The 21,247-nt window shown below is 41.6% G+C and overlaps 1 protein-coding gene across 1 annotated transcript in view; it reads left to right on the plus strand.

Moving 5' to 3' along the window:
- LRRC14B (leucine rich repeat containing 14B) overlaps positions 1–20,585 on the plus strand; it is a 267,549-nt gene extending 246,964 nt beyond the window's left edge. The window contains exon 2 of the mRNA XM_086965318.1: positions 18,823–20,585. Within this exon, the coding sequence (XP_086821444.1) occupies positions 18,823–19,465 (643 nt within the window). The 3' untranslated portion in view covers positions 19,466–20,585. The remainder of the gene's footprint in view (positions 1–18,822) is intronic.
- Positions 20,586–21,247: the final 662 nt, after the last annotated feature.

The following is a 21,247-nucleotide window of genomic DNA, read 5'->3' on the forward strand; positions in this document are numbered from 1 at the left end:
GGGTAGAGGAGGGGTATGTGTGAAGGATCCCACGGGTGTTTGACAGTCAGGGAGTGTGACAATGAGACATGTGTGTTGTGCTGATGTCATACACATGTCAAGTGAGTTGAGGCAGATGTGTGGCTGATCACTGTTTGACTTCAGACACTTCCTATCATTCCTGTGCCTATTCGTGGCTTGCCTTGCTGTCTTCCTGAGTTGTTGCACAGGGTCACTTTGGTTTAATTTCACTCACTGTGCCACCCATGTCTGATTTGATGGCCTAAGGGTGGTGTGATATGTCCCTTCTCATGCTCCATGGCTTTCCTGTACTGTCCACTTCACTTTTGGCTTGTCCATTTATCGTCCTCCATTGCTGCTGGCATCTGGTGTGCGTATGTGGCTGTGTGTCAGTGTGGGGTGTGTCTGGGTGACTTGACAGGCAGTGTGTACAGTTAAGTGGTTGTTCATATGCAGTGTCAGTGTTCATTTTGTGATTGGACTCAGTTTGCTTGATATGAGTGGAGGGTAGGTGTGAGGAGGAGGAATTCCCTGCCCCTGAGCTTCTGTACAGGGTGTTCTTCTTCACCCCCACTTTTTAAGACAGGCTCCCTGATTGTTTGGTGTGTGTGGTGCAGGGTCTGGGTGCACCTGGCTGGTTAATTGTGCAGGGGAGGCACAGGAGGCGCACACATCATGTCCCCAAATGGGTGTGGGGGGTGTAGTGCGTGACGGCTGGAGGTAGGACCCTGTAAATGTTTGTGGACTGCCCATGCCTGGCGCTGGCCCTGCCTACTATTTTGTGCGCAGGTTTTCCCGCGTCTGCACCACTGCGGTGATGTGACCGAGACATTGCAGTGATTTTGTGGTTAATGGGTGACCCGTATGCGAAGGGGTGATTATGACAGGCAGGAAATGTGTGGGTATACTTGGGGATGTGTTCCTGTCCCTACAAGAGTATCTGATGTGGACAGGAACCATACATCAGCCCAGACTTGTGTGTGTGTTGTGGCTGTATGTGGAGGTGTGTGATTGCGTACCTATGGCGTTGTCTGCGATGGTCTATTATTTGCTGGTAGTTGATCAGGTACAGCACCGGAAAGGCATGTAGAGCTGGATCCATTGCGGTCCGGACCAGGTGGAAGGGACCGGGAGTCTGTTTTCGTGCTCTGCTGTCGTGCTTCCGCCATCTCCGGTTGGGTGGTTTCTCCGCTGCGGTGTGATGGGCTGTTTGGTGCATCCTGATTTGTATGGCGGACGGGACGTCATTCCGCCTGCCGGTGGGTCTCTATTGGCTCCCACCACCACGGTGGTGAGTGCATTTTTATGGCGGTTCACGTCGCACCATGGCAGACGGGAAATGGGCTATGTTTGCCCATTGTAATATAGCGGGCGTGAAGACTGCTGCTGGCATGTGGAAAATATAAGAGGAGAGTGCCATTTGCGTCCCTAGCTGCTGCACTGATGAAATGAGGAAACACTCCTCATAATTAAACCATACTTTCACATTTTAACCCAAGTGATCCATAGTAATCCAATAGGTGTATCCCATCTTGATAATCCAAATGCTTCAAAATGTATTTAGTCACTCCAGAGACAGCCAGATGAAACAAGAATGTTTTAATTCGCATTTTCAAATGTCATATGTTGCTCAAGCTTAAACATAGACATGTGCTTTCAACATTCCTTCTAACAAGCCAGCATAAAACCCAATGAATTTCGAACTCTTCATTAGCTCGTCATCAAGGATACTGATATAAATTAGAAAGGGCCACGTAAACAAATACCCAAAAATACAAACCATCAGTTACTGTTCATTAAATCATTACGAAATAACCCATGTGCCACCTTCTACTGAATTCCCTTCGCTCAACCCTCATATTAGGTAAATAAAACCAAATTTGAACATGAAATCCTACCCCACAACCCCTTACATTACAGCCTGCCTGAAATCACACAGTGTTACCTAAGAACCATTGCACCCTTAACTTTCCCTCCCGTGTGGAAAATGGCATTGTTCGCCAGCACCACGCAGGTGCCTCTGCCCGCCATCCTAATGAGCCCTATAATTTTCAAGCGGTGTGACAACCCATTTTCCGAATCAATCTCGCTGATGCAATCAGACTCATTTTGAACCTGTCAAAGATGGCCTAGATAGCGACTTTCTGGACTCCAGTTGGCCCAAGGTTTACTAGGCTCTGGGTTCACAACAGCTATGTTGTTGTTTTCTCTTTCTCCACATGCCCCGGCTATCAGCTTTACCTGCCTTTCCTCTAACCCTGCATGATATTTCAAAAAGGCACTACCTTGTTTGTTACCCCCCTCCAGTTCCACATTTGGCATTATCCTTATTTCTTCTTTCAATATCTCCTTTTCGGATTTTAAAATTGCAGCCTTTACCAGCCCAGAAAAGACTTGGACTTTAGTAATTTCCTTGCTTTTACTATTACTGCTAAAGTCTACCCGCCTCAGATCTTTTGTCTCAATTTCTCCCAGACTTGGGCACTTTGAAAATGATAATATAAGCTGGGATCGATTTAAGGGTGTGATCTTCCTTGTTTTTTTCCTTCCCGTCTCTATTTGGAAGGGTTCAAAGTATAGCCACAAGTTGCCACTGGCTTCTGGTGCTGTTGTTATAACTGTCAAAATCAAAGAGAATGGATCACTTGTACCTGAAACCAGGGTCCATTGTGTTTTATCCGTAAGTTCTTGTAGAAGTACTTAAAAACCCTCGTTCACGTAGGCAGGTAGTGTGGCGGTTTATATTGATTCTCTGCCTTTGTTAGTTACGTGATAGCATCATCATCAGGTCTCTTTCTGTATGCTTCCTCCACCTGGAGGGAACCACTGGTTTTACAGTAGTGATCAGAAATCGATGGCAAGTGAAAGGTGCTCAAGTGAGGTGTGGTCTTTAAAAAGTGATCTCATACTACCTAAAAATAACATTTTTATTCCGTTTGGTGTATGGGAAGACTGTATAAAAAAGTGAGGTTTGTGCAGCGACGGACTGATTGTGATTCCACTGCACTACCATAGTCCAATTCGATGGTCGACATGTTTCAGCCCTTTTGGGTGCCCCTAATGGATCAGTAGGCTTTCTTCAAGACCTAAAAATAGTGTATGAATTGGGTGTTGTCCAATTCAGAAAGATATAGATTAGAGTGAATACCCTGAAGTTAAGGTTGATAGTACCGTCTGAAGTGCTGAGTCAAGCTTCAACGGGGAGGCTGACAGCGTAATGCCTGCACGTGTGCAGGTTGCACGACTTGGGCTGGCGCTGGTTTCAGGGTCCTGGGTTCCCAGCTGCAGCACATGGACTGTGGGAGTGGCTAGGGGCGAAACAAAAATGATTTTAAAAAGTATTTTCTATAGCAAACAGGCATATATTCCAGAAATGGTTGAAGTTCAAAAAATACAAGGCTTTTTTGATCTGTTTGGCAAATTTCCCCTATGCAGCAAAATGGAGATCTAAGTAATTAACATCCATGATTTGTACCAAGAAACTTCCATTCATCCAAAACCTCTTTATAAAATGTGGTTCAGGCCCTTCTTGCACTGCTTTTGACTTCTGAACATTAATAAAGTTTGTTTCAGGGCCAGATTTTTCAAAGGAGCCACTCCAAGCCATTTTGCGTGGGTGTGCATCATTGTCACATAATAAAAGGAGAACTTGATCTGTGCCCAATTTGGGAATGCTATTTTTGAACCCTTTGAAGAGAGCATCAATACACTCATAAAATACTTATGAAGGAAAGGGGCAAGGGTGTCAAACACAATTCAGAAAACCAAAATCCATAGTCAGTTTACCATTCCGGCCATTACAAACATATGCCACAGGATTTAAATGTATTAATCAAACAAGCTCAGCTAGGCTAGGAACAACCCCATTTTATGATGATAACAGTCAGTAAAGGTTGGCCCACAACATCAAATACATTTTTTTATAATAAAGCAACACCTAATAGATAATTTCTTTATTAAGGTGAACATATTTTGTGAAGATTTGTTGAAGGTGGAATGCTTGATCCCCATACCCTTACACAACCCAGTCTGAGCCTTGGTCATCACCAGGCCACTAGTTTAGCCTTTGGGGAACCAATCATCCAAAAGTATTCCCAAGCAATATGGAATTTATTAGGAGAGATCATTTCCTGAGTCAAAAACGTTACTTTTTTTGAATATGGGAAGTATTTAAGCTCTCCACCATGACCCTAGTATGCTCGCAGACCTAAGAATTAACTGTCAAATCTGAATATAAAGAGATTCTAGCACTCAGGATTTCTCTCATAAAAGCCTAGTGGGACTTTAGCTGGCATTGTGCGTCTCCATGCTTCAAAGAGACCAATGTTCTATTGACCTCTAAATGGCTGAATAAATCTACCAAGGAAAGGGCTTTGAGGTCTTGAGCAATTGGTGGATGTGTCATGGCATAATACTTATACAATTCCTTTAAGTGTATCATCCATTTGTCTCTGGGTATTAAAGAGTTACTTTGGGATCTGTCGTTCGTTTTCCCCATACAACTAATTTCCAACCTCCTCAAATGCCTTCTTCCTGTACTCCTTGGTGTAGATTGTCCCACAAAGTGTGAACTCCTGCATACTAATTTTGTCTGCAACTAAAATAATCTGGGTATGAAGACTCAGTCTGAAATTCTAGAGGACATGAAAAGGACTACGCTATAGCTCAAAGAAAGACAATTAAGACTCACTTTTGGCAAGTCAATGAAATGATATTTAATTGTTAAATGAGAGTAAATTAAATTAAATTAGAAGTAACCTTCATGGCTCCATTCAAATCTTCCAGTTCATTGTTCTGACATACAGTTTGAAGTAGATTGAATCAAAAAAGCAATGGTTCATGATCGCTTTCAACCCTCCTTTAGCATTGCCAAGTGTTCAATACTCACTAAAATATTATCAATCAGGCCTTTTCTGCTTACACAATGAATGGTCAATTTTGCTGGCGTGTCATATGGAAATCGGTCAGTAACATTTTTTACTCCTAAGGCATTCAGTATGGAATATGTTCTTTCTATTGATTATGTCTTCGTTAAACCATATCAATAAACTCATAACTCTCGTTGGTGTATTAAAATTACAAACCGACCAGGAATACATAAGGGCGTTGGTGTGGAAGGTTGAACTCACCTGCTGTCAGAATCAGAGGCCTAGTTGACGATCTAGTTGACGTAGGACAGATTGTTTCAAACACAGATAGAGCTAATCGAGGGTAATCTCCTTATTTTCTTTTTCACTCCTATATTATTCATAAAAGATTTTTGCTTCAATATTCTACATCCAGAACTTGACAAAAAAACTATTTAGAGCATCAAATAGGAGGGGCGAACCCTTTTGCATTTGACAGAAATGCATATCAATAACAAATCACAGGTACATCAACAAGAGTTCTTGACTCAAGTCACAAAATATGCGTGCTGCCCTTCTTAATTCACTGGTGTCAGCAGCACTGTTTCTTGAACACAGATCACATCTGACTTAAGAATTCAATATCATCCATTGTTGATCTGAATCTGGTGTCATTTCAACTCACAAGGGCAAGGTGTTAAGTTTAATACATGTAAAAAAATGTAAAGGTGTTTTATAGATTATTATAAGCATATTATGCCCGTCATACTCTCCGGTTGCTTAGGTCAACATTATGATGTAATGTAATGTAATGTAAAACAGCTTTTTTATAGCGCATTCTATCACTCCAAGGAGCATCTTGGGACTTAATACCAGCCCAGAATGGAAAAGGTGGTTAGCTGGAGCAATTCCCAAGAACTAAATCCTTTACACTAAAGCTCAACAGGCAGCATCGGTAAGCGTGAAGACCCAGGTCTTCAAGGCTTTCCTGAAGAGTGATTCTAATGAAATTTGCCGGAGCGAAGGAGGCAATTTGTTCCATGCTCTGGAACCCAGCACCGCAATGGATTTTCCACCTTTGGTGGCTAGTCTGAATTTTGGAACAACTAACAGATTCAGGTTAGAGGATCTCAGACTCCGAATGGGGAGGTGGCGTTTGACATTTTTTGAGAGATACCTGGGTCCTTGTGAGTGATAGGCTCTGAAAGTGATAATCAAGATTTTAAATAGGATGCGTTTATGAATGGGAAGCCAGTGAAGGGCGTGTAGTGCGGCTGAAGCGGATGATTTTCTGGGCCAGCCAAGGACCAGGCGGGCGGTGGCATGCGGGACCATCTGCAGGCTGTGGGGCACGGACTTATTGGCTCCCGCATACAGGCTGTTGAGGTAGTCCAGTCTTGATGTAATAAGTGCCACCGCTACCGTTTTCCTAGTTGACAGTGGGAGGAGGTCGAATAATTTTCTGAGCATTCTGATGATATAAAAGCATGTGCTGGCCACCCCAATGGCTTGTTGCTTGAATGACAATGCGTCATCAAACTTGACACCAAGGTTGCGGGCAGAAGAGATGGTATTTGGGGGAGCTTCAGCATCTTCAGGCCACCACTACTTAGGGGAGAACAGATTTTGAGGGCCAAACGGTAAGATTTCTGTTTTCCCAGAATTGCATTTGAGATGGTTGGTCTTCATCCATTCAAATGTGGCAGTCAGGCATTTTTTAAGGTTTTCTTCAGCTCCTGGCAGCTCCCTGTCAAGTACCAGGATAAGCTCTGTATCGTCAGCATAGGATATAGTACTGATCTGATACGAGGAAATGAGCTCGATCAGGGGTACCATATAAAGATTGAAAAGTACAGGGCTCAAGCTAGAGCCCTGAGGTACCCCTGTGCTGATGGATTTTTCTTCTGAGCTGAATTCGCCCAACACCGTGACTTGCCGTCTTAGGCTAAGGAAGTTTTTAAACCAGTCCAGCACTACACCTCCTATCCCTGAGCTGAGTAGACGGTCAATCAAGAAGGTGTGGGAGACCGTATCGAAGGCCGCCGATAGATCGAGTAATATCAAGACGGCCTTCTTCCCTTGGTCCATGGAGGTACGCAGGGATTCAGCAGATAACAGGAGGGCAGTTTCGGTCGAGTGCTTGGGCCTGAAGCCAGACTGATAAGTATGCAGGATGTTATTATCTTCCAAGAATATTGTGAGTTGACTGTTGACAAAAGATTCAGTCAATTTAAACAACACAGGCAGCAGTGAAATAGGACGCAAGTTGGAAAGAATCGTGGAGTCAGATAGAGGTTTTTTCTGGAGAGGTTTGACCGCGGCTAATTTCCATTCAGGTGGGATCTCTGCAGTCGCAAGAGATGAATTGATAATACTATTGACAATGGGATTTACCTTATTGACCAAGGCTCTTAAAAACATGGGAGGACAGGGATCGAACGGTGATCCTGATTTGCTGGACAAAATGGCCTGATGTGATTCCTCTAAAGAAATGGGTGTGAAAACATTGAGATGGGGATTGTTAGGGTCATTCTTTCTATTTGATTCCTTCCTTTCATTGTCGAGGGAGGTCAGGGTTGGTGGAGGGAAGTCCTTGACAATAGCTTCAATTTTATTTTCAAAATAATCGGCGATAGAGGTGCAAAGGGGTAGAGAGGGGGGATATCCTGTGCAAATGCTCTAGGATTGGTAAAGCTATTGACAATCCTGAATATTTCTTTTTGTCCGTTTCCCGAGGAGGCAATAGCCTCTAGGAAGTGAGCTTTTTTTGCTAGTTTAATTGAGGCATGATACTGTCTACGTGCTGCTTTATAGATCCTGCGGGCGTCTTCCTCATAATTTCTGTGCCATCTGCGCTCTAATGATCTTACTCTACCTAATTCAGTCTTCAGGGTGGGGGAGAACCAAGGGGCGCTCCTTTTCTTCTTGGTGCCACCTGGAGTTTTCACATTCATCAGGTCTGATTGCTTACTTAAAGCTGTGATCCATTCATGATCATGTCATACTGGCTCTGAACTTCCTCCACTGTCAGCAAACTAAAATGTAAGGGGCAGATGTAATGATGGTACACAGCCACAGCCCACTTCTGCAGGACCAGCTTCACTGGTATCTCAGCAGCGAAACAGACTCCGAACTGTGCGTGGTGCAGCTACCAACATGATGTAATAAATGTTCCAAAATTGGACTCCCTCGCAGTGATTAATCTTTCTCTAGCGACGACGATTATATCAAGTTTGTTTAAGGTCTTGCCAGTGGATTTTTCTTTTAGGCACTTGGCCCCAGTCACCCCCTGGTAAGGTAGACCCATGGTCTTGCCACAATTGCCCAGTAGGCTGGAACTGCCACCTTTTCTTCAAAACAGTTTTGAAGTCTTGGTGGGTGTGGAAGACAATGATTGATTCACAGGTCAGGAGGGAGTTTCCTCCTCAGCTGTTGTAGCTTGCAGGGAGCCTACCTGTGCGTCTTACTGCCACCTCGGTCATGTGTCAAACTTTCCACTGATGGCAACCTCATGCTCATTGCATAAGGGATCTGACTCTGTCCTCGCGCCATTCTGCTCTGTGTTGATCCACATCCAGAGATAGTAGTGCGTGGGGATAGCTTATACATAAGCAACTCCAACATTATTCTCCTTAGTTGGAATGTTGCAGGCTTGGCCACACAAATTAATCTTGATTAAGGATGACAGTTTTTTGTTAAAGGCTATGATATTGTGCTCATGCAGGAAACATGGGCCACAACTGGATTTTTGAGACGGATTCTCATGCTTCTATTCTCCAACCACGCCTTTTCCCATGAGCAATGTCAAAAGAGGATTATCAGCCTGTTTTCAGGTGGATATCGGGAGTAAAAATCATCCCAAAATAACTGAAACAGACATGCTACAGGACTTTGACGTAAGCTGGGCTAAGAAGCTCAGGAAGTACGTAGTGACCTTTTACAATAACAACTTTTCACTAAGGTGTAATTTGCTTTTTCAGGGTCTGTTTTCATTGATTGGCTTTTTTTGGTGATAGGGATTCACAGATCGGTAGATCTTATAACTTACTTTTAGAAAGTGATTTTAATGCCAAATTAGGTGTACTGCCACTTTGTTTACCCTTAATTTTTGGGTCCCTGTTATACCCTACCTAATTGTATAACATGTATTCTAGCCCTGCTGCCTCTATCTGCTCAGCCAGAGTGTGATATTGTCATAGAATGTTGGTGTGCCTGTGATGCGAGAAATGCCTGAGTGTCTGAGTGGATGAGTGTTGGCAGTTAGACATGGGCTGAGCAGCTAGGCAGGCTGCTCCTGGTGGGGTTGGTACCACACTAGGCTAGCTGGAGTCAAGATTGATGTAACCAGAACTGGAGACTGAATAAAGAAGACTTAAATATACATCCTGACTCCAGGTGTCTACTTTCATAGGACACAACATATTTTGGCGACGAGCGGACTTTCACCCTAGAGACTCTTGGTACAGCACAGAAACTAAGGAACTACAGAGAAACTACAAGTGAAAACAAGAGATCCTACAAGCTACTAGATCTACAAAGAAAGTATTTCCATGCAAGCCAGCGCCAGCCCCACCAGTGTCCTTCCAACGGACAGCCCCAGCGAAGTGTCACCACCAACTGACACAGTAGCCTGGGAATACTACAGCCACCTAAAGGATTACAGTGAGTTGGAGGAGTAGTTCAACTACAACCACATTTAGTGTTCCAGCCACAAAGGATTACAGTGAGTTGGAGGAGTAGTTCAACTACAGCCACATCTGGTGTTCTAGCCACATTGTTACCTACAAAAGTGTTTGGTGAGTTGGATGGGTAGCTTCTCTACAACCAGGTGTTGGTGTTCCAGTCACATCGTGCTACAGAGTTTACAATGTCTTCAAGTAAAAGACAATTTGGGATTCTTCATTTCAAAGATAGTAAAATTAACAGTGTACAGTTGCTGCACAGAAGGAGATTGCAGCAGAAGAAGGTTTAAAGAAACGCGGGACCTGCCCCTGGTTTGTCTACCTCTCGATGTCTGCTCTAGAGGCGAGGTGTCAGCTCAAGGTCTTTGGTCACTCTTCGGATTCTACACGTTTGATGTTTTCAACATTGGCACAGAGATCTTCACAAGGGGCTTTCTTTTGGTTTTTGATAAGCACAAGGTTGGCAGCTGCACCAGAGCCAGCGCAAAGACCGGCCCGTGTCACTCCCAAGCATAGGGTCGGCAGTGGACTTTTCCTACGTTTTACAGCTTTACTGGGGTTAAGCCAAGCATGGAAAAAGGAGGACAGCAACTTCAACTACGTGCTACTTTGGGAGGATGTTGCTTAATGAATCTAGGGACAACCTCTACTTCTGGTCGCTACAGGGAATATGCCATGATTCATGTCTACATGGGAGCAGTGATCCCCTCACATTGGATCTTTCTAAGACTTTCCCTAGTACAAGGTCAGCAGTGTACATTTTACATTTTTGTTTTAGGGAATGAGACTTTCAATGGAGCCGGTCTACCTTGGAGGCATTGCAGTGGATCGGTTTACTCCAGACATTCAGTCTAAATGTTTGGGATTGGGGTAAGTCAGTTTTGCAATTTGTTTTGGTCCCTGGCTGTCCCCTCGACTTTTGCCAGTTCAACCGCCTTCTAGTAATTCGAAAATGAAGGTGCGCGCTGTTCTCATAGCGCATGCAGCCTTACCCGTGGTTTCAATATTGCTGGTCTCTTTGGATCCCGATGACGTGCCTCTTTGTTCCCGGTGTTTTCTGCTGCCTCTAGATTTCACTTGCAAGACGTGCCGAGAGCCACCCCGCTGCACGTCAGCAACGTCCCGCCATCTTGTGGTTAGTGGCCTTCTCCGCATCTTGCCAACCACGTTGCTCTGTCTCGATAAAGTTAACTGTCAATAGTCTGAGGTCAACGCTGCGCAATCGATAAATTAACATGGTGAAATATTGTCGACGTGGAAATCTTCATGGAGATCCCCCTTTTCAAGTACGTCGGGGGAAATTTACATTGGGTATCATTCCCGCTTTGTACATCATTTGTCTTTCTGGAGCAAGTCTGTTGTAAGCGCATTTGATTCCACATACCACATGTGTTGCAAGGACCATGAGTAATGTTTTGTTCTTAATGCCTACATTGGTTATCATATTGCAGTATTCTTTGTTAATGAATTCTACTTACAAGTTGCTTTGTTTGGCATTGCTCTGGTGCACTTTGTTCATTCTTACGAGACTGTGTGATTTAGTGCACTTCTTTGGTTGTTTTGCATTTCTTTTATAATGCCCATTGTTTACTCATTGTCTGTAGAAATTTCGTGTGGGACTTAACTCACAGGTGTGGAAGAGACAAGTCTAGCAATTTGTTTTGTTGCTGTGTTTTCTCTTCCTTGTGCAGGGAATGTATTTTCTTACCACAACTCGGGTGAGACATCGTTCATCGGCGTGGGGCACAGTTCAGTAGCGTCTTACATATATTGGAATTTGTATGTGTTCTTTTTATGCCATATGTTTTTTTGTTGTTGTTGTGATGACACAATTTTGTGCATGTTTAGTATAAGCTTATGATATTATCTTCTACTGCACATTCAATGTCGTGATGCCACAGGCTTACGTTTTGCTAACAATTGTTTTTCCTTGTTGTCCTGTGGGTGGTCACACATTGTTCCCATACACAGCGGATGTTTGTAGGCTAAATGCCCCATTATATTTCACGGTTTGTTACTCCTACATGGGGTATGTAATCTCCAAAAAGGGGTTGGGACATGGGTTAGTTCCCATACATATGTACCTAGGTTAACCCTCATGGGGTAGGATGTGGGTTTTTATCCCTGTTACAGTTGCGCGCAGTGCAATAGTACATACCTTTACGGATGGTTCTATGGGTGACGACCCATTTTTTTTTGTTTCCCTTACTCTTCGGATTGAAGTCGCAGGGTATTTTACCTTTTGCGCTACTCTATGTTATGCTGTTGGGCATTTCTGTTGCGGGGTCTTTTACCCTTTGCGTTATAGTACATTACGTCACTGTGTATTATACAAAATGCTACAAACTGTATTTCTTGTAATGTTACGCTTTTGCTTATGCTTCAAAATGTTTTATAATCTCTTCTTAGGGGGGATGGGGATATTGCTGTTCAAATGTATTTATCTCAAGGATTGGTGTCACTACAACGCATGCTTTTACATCACATGCCTTACAACGCGTTTTTTACCACGCAGTCCATTACAACGCATAATGCTTTTAGGCGCTGGATAGTGAATTATTTAATTTACTATTCCAACTCCAGTCCCTGTGGATAGCAGGGAAGGTGTTGGATAGTAAATTAAATATATTGCCTATCCTAGAGTGCCCCCAGCGCAATGCGTTGTAATGGTATGCGTTGTAATGGTTGCGATGTAATGGTAGTGAGTTGTAAAAAATGCGTTGTAAGTGATGTTCCCCTTATCTCAACCATCCTTTCTTGTCTTAATGGTTCTTTCTCCTGCGTTGTTTTGTCTTCATTCCTGCATCGTAGAAATTTGTACCATTATTCATTTTTCCTGTTTATAGTTCTTGCTTGATGTTATAGTATTTACATTTTTAGTTTTCATTGAAGAAAAAGGGATAATGTTATACCCTACTTAGTTGTATAACATGTATTCTAGCACTGCTGCCTCTAGCTTCTCAGCCAGAGTATGAGATGGTCATAGAATGTTGGTCTGTTTTCATTGATTGGCTTTTTTTGGTGATAGGGATTCACAGATCGGTAGATCTTATAACTTACTTTTGGAAAGTGATTTTAATGCCAAATTAGGTGTACTGCCACTTTGTTTACCCTTAATTTTTGGGTCCCTGTTATACCCTACCTAATTGTATAACATGTATTCTAGCCCTGCTGCCTCTATCTGCTCAGCCAGAGTGTGATATTGTCATAGAATGTTGGTGTGCCTGTGATGCGTAGAATTCCAGGGTATCTGAGTGGATGAGTGTTGGCAGTTAGACATGGGCTGAGCAGCTTGACAGGCTGCTCCTGGTGGGGCTGGCACCACACTAGGCTGGCTGGAGTCAAGATTGATTTAACCTGAACTGGAGACTGAATAAAGAAGACTTAAATATACATCAGGTGTCTACTTTCATAGGACACAACAGTACCCTCCATATGGAAGCAGATTTTGACATTATGTACTTCAGGGGACATTTATTGTATCCCTATCTGGTGGCCCATGACCTAGAGAATGTAGTTTCCTCCAGGATCACTACAACCATGCCTACATTTACCAGGAGGGAATCTGGGTTCACAATCCATTATGTTTTTACTTCACAGAGTTTATCTCCATTTATCACGGGAGTGAGGTCCACACATCAGCATTTGGTGGCAATAAACCTATTGTGTTGCAGATTGCGATCCCCTCAAAGCGCCAGTATGCAGTTGTTGGAAGCTGTCAGGCACTTCTTGTTAAAGATGCAGCCCAGAGACTGGTCTGGTGCCATGTGGATATGAAGCTAGCTATGAACTACATTGTGGGTAGTTGCATGGATTTAGTGAGTGTTTGCCTATCAAATGTGCAAGGCCTGGACGTGGTCCTAAAAAGCTATGGGGAGCTTATGTCCTGTGTCAAAGGTTTCTGACCTAGCCCAGTGGCAGAGTTCCCTGTATGGATAAGCCATGGTTTAACAATTAATGCAGAGTGGTGAGCAATAATCTGCAAAAGGACATAAAGCAAATCCCTAGAAATCAGACTTTAATTGCAGCCAGTAGGAAAGATTACACCTTACCATTGAAAAAAAGAAAATTGGCAATTAAGGATGCGAAGTGGGAGGCGATAGTGGTAGCCTGTCAGAATAAATACTCTCAGGCATTTTGGAAGGTGCTGAAGGCAGGTATGTCACCAGTCAAGCCCCCAGGCAAATTTACGGTCCATATTACTCCAGAGGTGTGGTTTGATCACTTTTCAGTTGGGTATTCTTCCAAAATGGTGACCATAGACAAAAGGTCTGTCTAAAGTGTTACCTTGTGGCAATTTGTCCTTTAGGAAGGAGGAAGTTTTTAAAGACATCTATAATAGCCCAAGTGAAAAAGTGCCAGGCCCGGACAGGGTGCCTATGGATTTATATAAGGAGGACCCAGTAATTTGGTCACCAGTACTCTTTCTGTATTGATATGGTTTGCAGTGCGGGGAATATTACCATCTTGGAGCCTTTCAATTGTTGTACCCATTTTCAAAAAGGGTAATTACAACAATCCTAGGAACTACCACACAATATCCCTGCTTGATTCCACCACTACAATAATTAGCAGATTAGTTTTAGATCTACTTTTATTGTGGCCAAGGGAAAATAACATCTTATCTTGTGTTCAATACAGTTTCCGGAAGGGCCTAGGAACTAGCTAGCAGTGTTTGAATTTACATCTTCTCAATATAAATATGAAAGGGGCATCCCAATCTATCTTGTATTTATGGACCTATTGAGCGCCTTTGATTGTGTAAATAGGTCAAAATTATTGGAAATCCTTGAACTTTTGAGTCTTGGGGCATATTTGGTGTCCTTTCTTAGACTTCTCCGTCGGGACCTCTCAGCCTCAGTATGATTTGGTGAGGGTGGAGAGTGTACTTCCCCATTCAAAGTAAATTGAGGAGTACGCCAAGTTTGTGTCCTCACCCCATCCTCTTTTTATTATATATTAAAGATTTAGAGAGGACATTGGATGTTGTTGGGGCAGACGTACCGCTTGTAGAGAATGAAGCCATGCCGCCTTAATATATGCGGATGACGCGGTGCTTCTTGCTAGAACAATAAACAGTATGAAGATACTGCTGTGTTCTTTTGTCGAATTCATGAAAGGTCTTGATTTGGAAAAAATTATTCTAAAACATTTGTTATGGTGTGTGGTCCTAGGAATACTAAAACTGCACCCTATTTATTGGAAGGAAACAATTAGATAGGTTATCCTCTTTTCCTTATCTCGGTTTGGAATTTGATGATGCTTCTATATGGTCTGTATGTTTTAGAAGCATATTAACCTGACTCTCTTGAGCGGTTGGCACCATTTTATCTCTTACTGCCTGTATTGGTGGAAAGCCAGTAGCACTTTTCATAGAAATCTACAAAAAAGGAAATGCCTCCCACCTTTGACATATGGCATCAGGCTATGGGGTTACAGAGATATTGCTGTCATCCAAGTTGAGGAAAGTAGAGTTTGTCGTTGCTTGCTGTAGGTTCCTCCCTCAATTCCTCACTTCCCCTTATATCAAGAATTAGGGCCGATCTCCCATTTACAACCGCAAAAAAGGGTCGTACATTTAGCCCTTAGTCTCTGAATCCTAAAACGTCTGCTGCCACATCTTTGTTGATGTGGTAGAAGCCAATCAGATCTTATTTTAAAGATATGTCAGCTGTGCAGATCCTGCACAGTGTGAAGTATACAAAGTTCTTGCTCGTTAATTTCTAAAAACCTACTAGACAAATTTACACCAAATTGCAAAAAGCATCCTTTCTGGACCAAGATCTAGTTTTTTGCAAAATGTTGTGTAATTCAATTTATCTGTCTTGGCTAAAGATCTTTTTTTTAAAAAGTCAATAAAAATAAATGAGTTACATCCCATGTGACATGTTCTATGACATTATTGCTATAACTCAGTTATCAAAAAGGTAAAGGGACACTTGTTACAGTTCTAAACCATTGGTTAGAAAAATGAATGAAACACCCTCAAAAACTCAATGTTGATTGGAAAAGCGGTATATATTCTTCATCCGCCCCACATTGATGTTGTGGCATTTATCATTGGATGTTACAATACATGCTCAATGCCAGCCTCATCCAGAGGCACCTCTGGTATAGAATGCAGTGTCCAGAGATTGAGGGATGCCCCCAAAAAGAAAGTGTACATAAGAACAAAAATATTAAAAAAGAGAACGTCACCAAAATACTTTAATGAAGGGTGAGATTCTATTAGAGTAAAATATAAGGGTACTTTAAATAGATTGAGTTACTAGATCCATTAGTATTATTAGAATAAGCTTGTCGACATGTTTCAGCTCCCCTTGGCCCAGCCGGGTCTGTGGAACTTTCGTCAGGACTAACATACAAAAATATATATACTTACACGACTTGTGTAGTACATTTAAGTGTCCACTTTTTGGCACTTAATTACCAAACGTGCTCTCAGTAATCTTAGCACAAAGAGCGTATTTCCTCGTCAGGGGGTTGCCGCTTATAATGCGCAGAGCCACGTGGTTTGAAGTGCTGTGTCTTGTGCTGACTCTGCCCCTGTTAGTCCTGACGAAAGTTCCACAGATCCGGCTGGGCCAAGGGGAGCAGAAACATGTCGACAAGCTTATTCTAATAATACTAATGGATCTAGTAACTCGATCTATTCAAAGTACCCTTATATTTTACTCTAATAGAATCTCACCCTTCATTAAAGTATTTTGGTGACGTTCTCTTTTTTAATATTTTTGTTCTTTTGTGCACTTTCTTTTTGGGGGCATCCCTCAATCTCTGGACACTGCATTCTATACCAGAGATGCCTTTGGATGAGGCTGGCATTGAGCATGTATTGTAACATCCAATGATAAATGCCACAACATCAATGTGGGGCAGATGAAGAATATATACCGCTTTTCCAATCAACATTGAGTTTTTGAGGGTGTTCATTCATTTTTCTAACCAATGGTTTAGAACTGTAACAAGTGTCCCTTTTCCTTTTTGATAACTGAATACTTGCCATGGGGAAATAAGCGGACATTTTTTTCCTCCTCCCTACCAGTTGATCACTAATTATTGCTATAACTGCAACATCTGATATTAAATCTTTGATAATAACAGTGTGCATGGCAAGGGCACAAGTTATATTTACTTTCGGTCTCAAGCTTTAGTTATTTGAGGTAACCATAAATGGTGAATTTCAGTGGCTTTGTTAGTTTAAAACAATATGTTTAACTGACACTTTTACTCAACTATAACACCGCTTTAAGCTTTGTGCTTTTTTGGGAATGTCAATTTAAACATAACACTGAAAGTTACCTAATTATAGTCAACTGAAATCAGTATAATTCAAGCAAATACATAGTATTGCCATCAGTGCCTGCATGTGTGAGTGTATTTAGGAATGTCAGACAACATTCATCAATCATGCATGCATTGATACCTCCCTCCTCTTTGCCCTACCTCTCCGTTTAATTATCTTTTGTTTTCTTTATTCTGTTTAAGCACCAAATAAAAACCCAAAATGGAAGGTCATGTGGCCTTTGAGTGAATGCAACTTGTCTCATGCAGTCAACAGGATTAACCAAATGCCTTGCTGCCTCTCGGTAGGGCATTTCAGACTATCTTAATGGCCACCTCATCCACTTACACTAGCCCCGCATGCTTTGTGCATTTATTCAATGTGATTCGTAAATGATTGACTAGCCAGATTTCTCGCCAGAGTTCTCCACCAGCAGAGACTCTCCAAACACCAAACTTACCACTTCCTCCACAAATCAGTGGATTTCCTGTTCCATCTCAACTTTAAGTTAGGCTTCTATGGGCCCGATGTAGGTAAATTCCATTTACCGATTTTGAAATACCGAATCCTACCGATTCGGTATTTCAAAATCGGTAAATGGTATGTAGGTCCCAACATCTGGATTCGTTACCGAATCCTTAGCAATTCTTTAATTACCGATTCGGTAAATACCGAATCGGTAATGCCCATTCATTCCTATGGGCTTTGAAGCCCATAGGAATGATTAGGCATTACCGATTCGGTATTTACCGAATCGGTAATTAAAGAATTCACAAGGATGCAGGGGGTGTCACTTTGACACCCTCTGGCACCCCCAAAACAGGCACAGGTGCCATGTGGCAGGCATACCTGCCCTAAGGGCAGGTCTGCCTGTCACATGACATAGGTGTGCATGCACACATGTGCATGCACACCGGAATCGGTATTTTACCATGGATTTGTATTCCATGGTAAAATACCGATTCTGTAAGCCATGTGCAGAAGGTACATTGCCTACCTACATAGCATTTTCGGTAATTTTACCGAATCGGTAAATATTACCGAATCGGTAATTATTTTACCGATTCGGTACATATTACCGAATCGGTAAATTTACCGATTCGGTAATGATACCGATTCGGTAAAATTACCGAAAATGTGCCCCTACATCTCGGTAGCCCTTTACCGATCGGAAACGGCCGAAAATCGGTATTTTCGGCTGTTTCGGATCGGTAAAGGGCTACCTACATCGGGCCCTATGTGTCTGATTAGAAATAGATGCAAATAGTGGGGTCAAATAACCCCCAGCACACAAGACATTTGATATTTGCACCACAGTAAGGAATAAGGTGCACAAATACATTTTAGTCCATTTTGAACCTACAACTACTGCATGTACACATGCTTTAGCATGCGAACTTAAGAACAGTCAACTGCTTATGTGAGTTATTTTCAAAACGGCCACTAAAATAATTTGTTCCCCTTTTAATCTAAACTCATGGTTCCAAATGCCTTATTGTCCTCTTTGATTTCTTACAATGGTGGATGAATATTTCATAAGAGCACATAGCTTGGAGATTGGTGAAAAAAGAGCACTCCTTTTGATCATACCGCATTTACCCTGGTAATTTTAGTCTCCTGCCTTAGCTACTGCAAAGATGAATATGTTAGCCAACAAAATTACCTTATAAGCTGTCCAGAACTATGCAGCATAATTATTTTGGATGCTAAATGAACAGATAATATAACTCAAGGTTCCCATTTGGTTCACTCCTAAAATAAAAAAAAGAATATAATTCATGTAATTATTCCTTGTACTTAATGTCATAGATGGCAAAGCTTCAAAGTACCTCTATACAATTTTGCTTAGTGGGATTAGTTGTTATGTCTAGCGTCACACAATGAAAACTGTTGTTTTTAAAATTTTCATTTTGAGTTTGTCTGCTTCGGCAGCTGTATGGTATAGCACTTATCAAATTTGTTATTTAAGTGTGGTATATTGACATGGATTTTTCTGTTACTTCCGTAGTCCACTGAAGACACCATTGAAAGTACTGGACGTTGCTTACTGTTCGTTGAATCATGCTGACATGGCATACCTAGCCAACAGTCTCCATTCAGAGCATCTTCAAGTACTGGATCTCAGCGGGCACAATGTTGCAGATCTTTACCCATCAACATTTTTCAAGCTTCTAAGCCATGCATCCCGCACCCTGAAGACCTTGATCCTCGAGGAATGCAATATTGATGAAGCACATGTGCACATGATGATTTTGGGACTGACGTCATGCAGGAAGTTGAAAGACTTAAAGTTCATTGGGAATCCTCTGTCATCCAGAGCTTTAAAATGTCTTTTTAAAGCATTTGTTGACTTCCCAATGCTAAAATATATTGAATTCCCAGTACCCAGAGATTGTTATCCCGACAATGTTACATACCCACTTGATGAAACTAGTCTCACTAAATTTGATCATCAAAGATATGAAGAGGTAAAAGAGGCCCTAAATGTAATCTTGTTTAATGCCAACCGCAATGACATACTGACCTCAACACCACTTTTTGGAAGTTACGATCCTGACATTCATGAGACAAGTAATGAGCTTGGGGTTCTTTTGCTGAAATCATTTAAAGATGTTCTTGATAACTTCTCGAAGAATCTTAAAAATGAATGAAAGAAGTACCACAAAGAACACTAAGAAATTGTATTGTAGTTTGAAAATGCTATGATGTATGAATTATTTAAATACAGTTAACATTATGAAGATATTGTCAGTATTTATTTTGTTTTAGATTGATCAATAGATATAGACAGATGAATGAATGGATGGATGGATAGATAGATAGATAGATAGATAGATAGATAGATAGATAGATAGATAGATAGATAGATAGATAGATAGATAGATAGATAGATAGATAGATAGACTTTGCATACATACCTACTTACTATTTCTAACTGAATCCTCTATATTATTTTCTTGTAGTTCTCAGCCAATGTAATAATGCACCATTATTTTCAGAATACATGTAAATATTGGAAATGATAGTCTACTTGGACTATCGGTACAGTGAAACTAGAATTTCATAAATAAAGTTTCAGAAAATGCGACACTTCAATTAAAAAACAAGCTCGGCATTAGAAATATGTCTATTTAAGAAAATCTTTTAGCATTTGAAGGGACATTATTAACTAACCCATTTTGAGCCAGAAAGTGTACTCACTTTAATGCCATTTTGCAAACTGCTGCTATTAGGACATTTCATTATTTTTACCTTCCTACATTCATGCAAATAGTATGATACTTAAAATGATTATTTTGTGGCAAAAATGGTTATTAAGGCATTGAAGCACACTCAACTTTTCACACCCAAACGAAAGAAGTATGGTCATTATTGTTTCACATTAATGATACATTGGAAAATGTGAAACCATAAATCCTGTAATGATAATCAATTAAATTATGTTCTGTAGTTGTGGAATCTAGAAACTGTAGAATAGACGCTCATTCTAAATGATTGAAGAGTAAGCTGAAAACCAGCAAGGAGTCAGCTCGTAGAGTGGGAGAAGGTGAAGAGGCGAGAAGTGAGTCAAGGCTAAAAGTGTAGAACAAGCACATTTTTAAGGTGTTTCTGAAGAACAGCAGAGTGGGATGAGTCTAAAATTCGGCAGGTCGAGAGTTGCTGCAGGCAGTTGGTGCACGACTAAATGACTGCTTTGGGACAAATGAGGTTTTGAAATTTGCATATTTGAAATACGTTTATTCTGTACCAATAAAACAATATATACATTTACCACTTCTGTGCGGTCCAGCAAATGTATTGGGATGTGTGTGTGTGTTAAAAGGGAATGCACCACGCTTGCCCTGAATAGCCAACCAAGAAAATGTATATGGTATTGTAAATCCATGTATATAGTGCTTACTAATCCTGATGACTCTTTGAAGCTCATCAGACCGGGTAGCTCGCTTCCCAGAAACTCAAGGTTAAAAGGGAATTTAATGGTTTTTAATGACTGGAGGTTAATGGGGTTATTCTTGTGCTCTCAGGAAACTACTGACGCATTTTCCCCAGTGCTTTGTTGTAGTTTAAGCTAATAGGAGTTAGGTGTTATTATTAGTGTGAGTTCATTCAAATGAAACCATGGGATAAGTAAATAGACTAGAGTAGATAGGCTAGTGAAGGATTAGATCTTGTTAGATTGCAAGGATAGGTCACACAGAAGGAGAGCTTATGATTTGTGATGGGTGTGAGTTTTATATACATTGTTCAACATGCAAGTGATTATTACGTAGAAACAGAGTTTGTGATTTGTGAGGGGAGACATTGTTAGCTTTAGAGATATAACAGAGAGTAATACAAGCAGGCATTCAACGGAGTAGGCTGCAGTTGGAGGCAGCAGCAGCCGCTGCAGGTAAGAGCGTTAAGGCAGTGGGGCCAGGTGAGGGGGGATTGCG

This window comes from Lissotriton vulgaris, chromosome 4_1 (assembly GCF_964263255.1).
Source record: "Lissotriton vulgaris chromosome 4_1, aLisVul1.2, whole genome shotgun sequence".
In the NCBI taxonomy this organism is placed as follows: Eukaryota; Metazoa; Chordata; class Amphibia; order Caudata; family Salamandridae; genus Lissotriton; species Lissotriton vulgaris.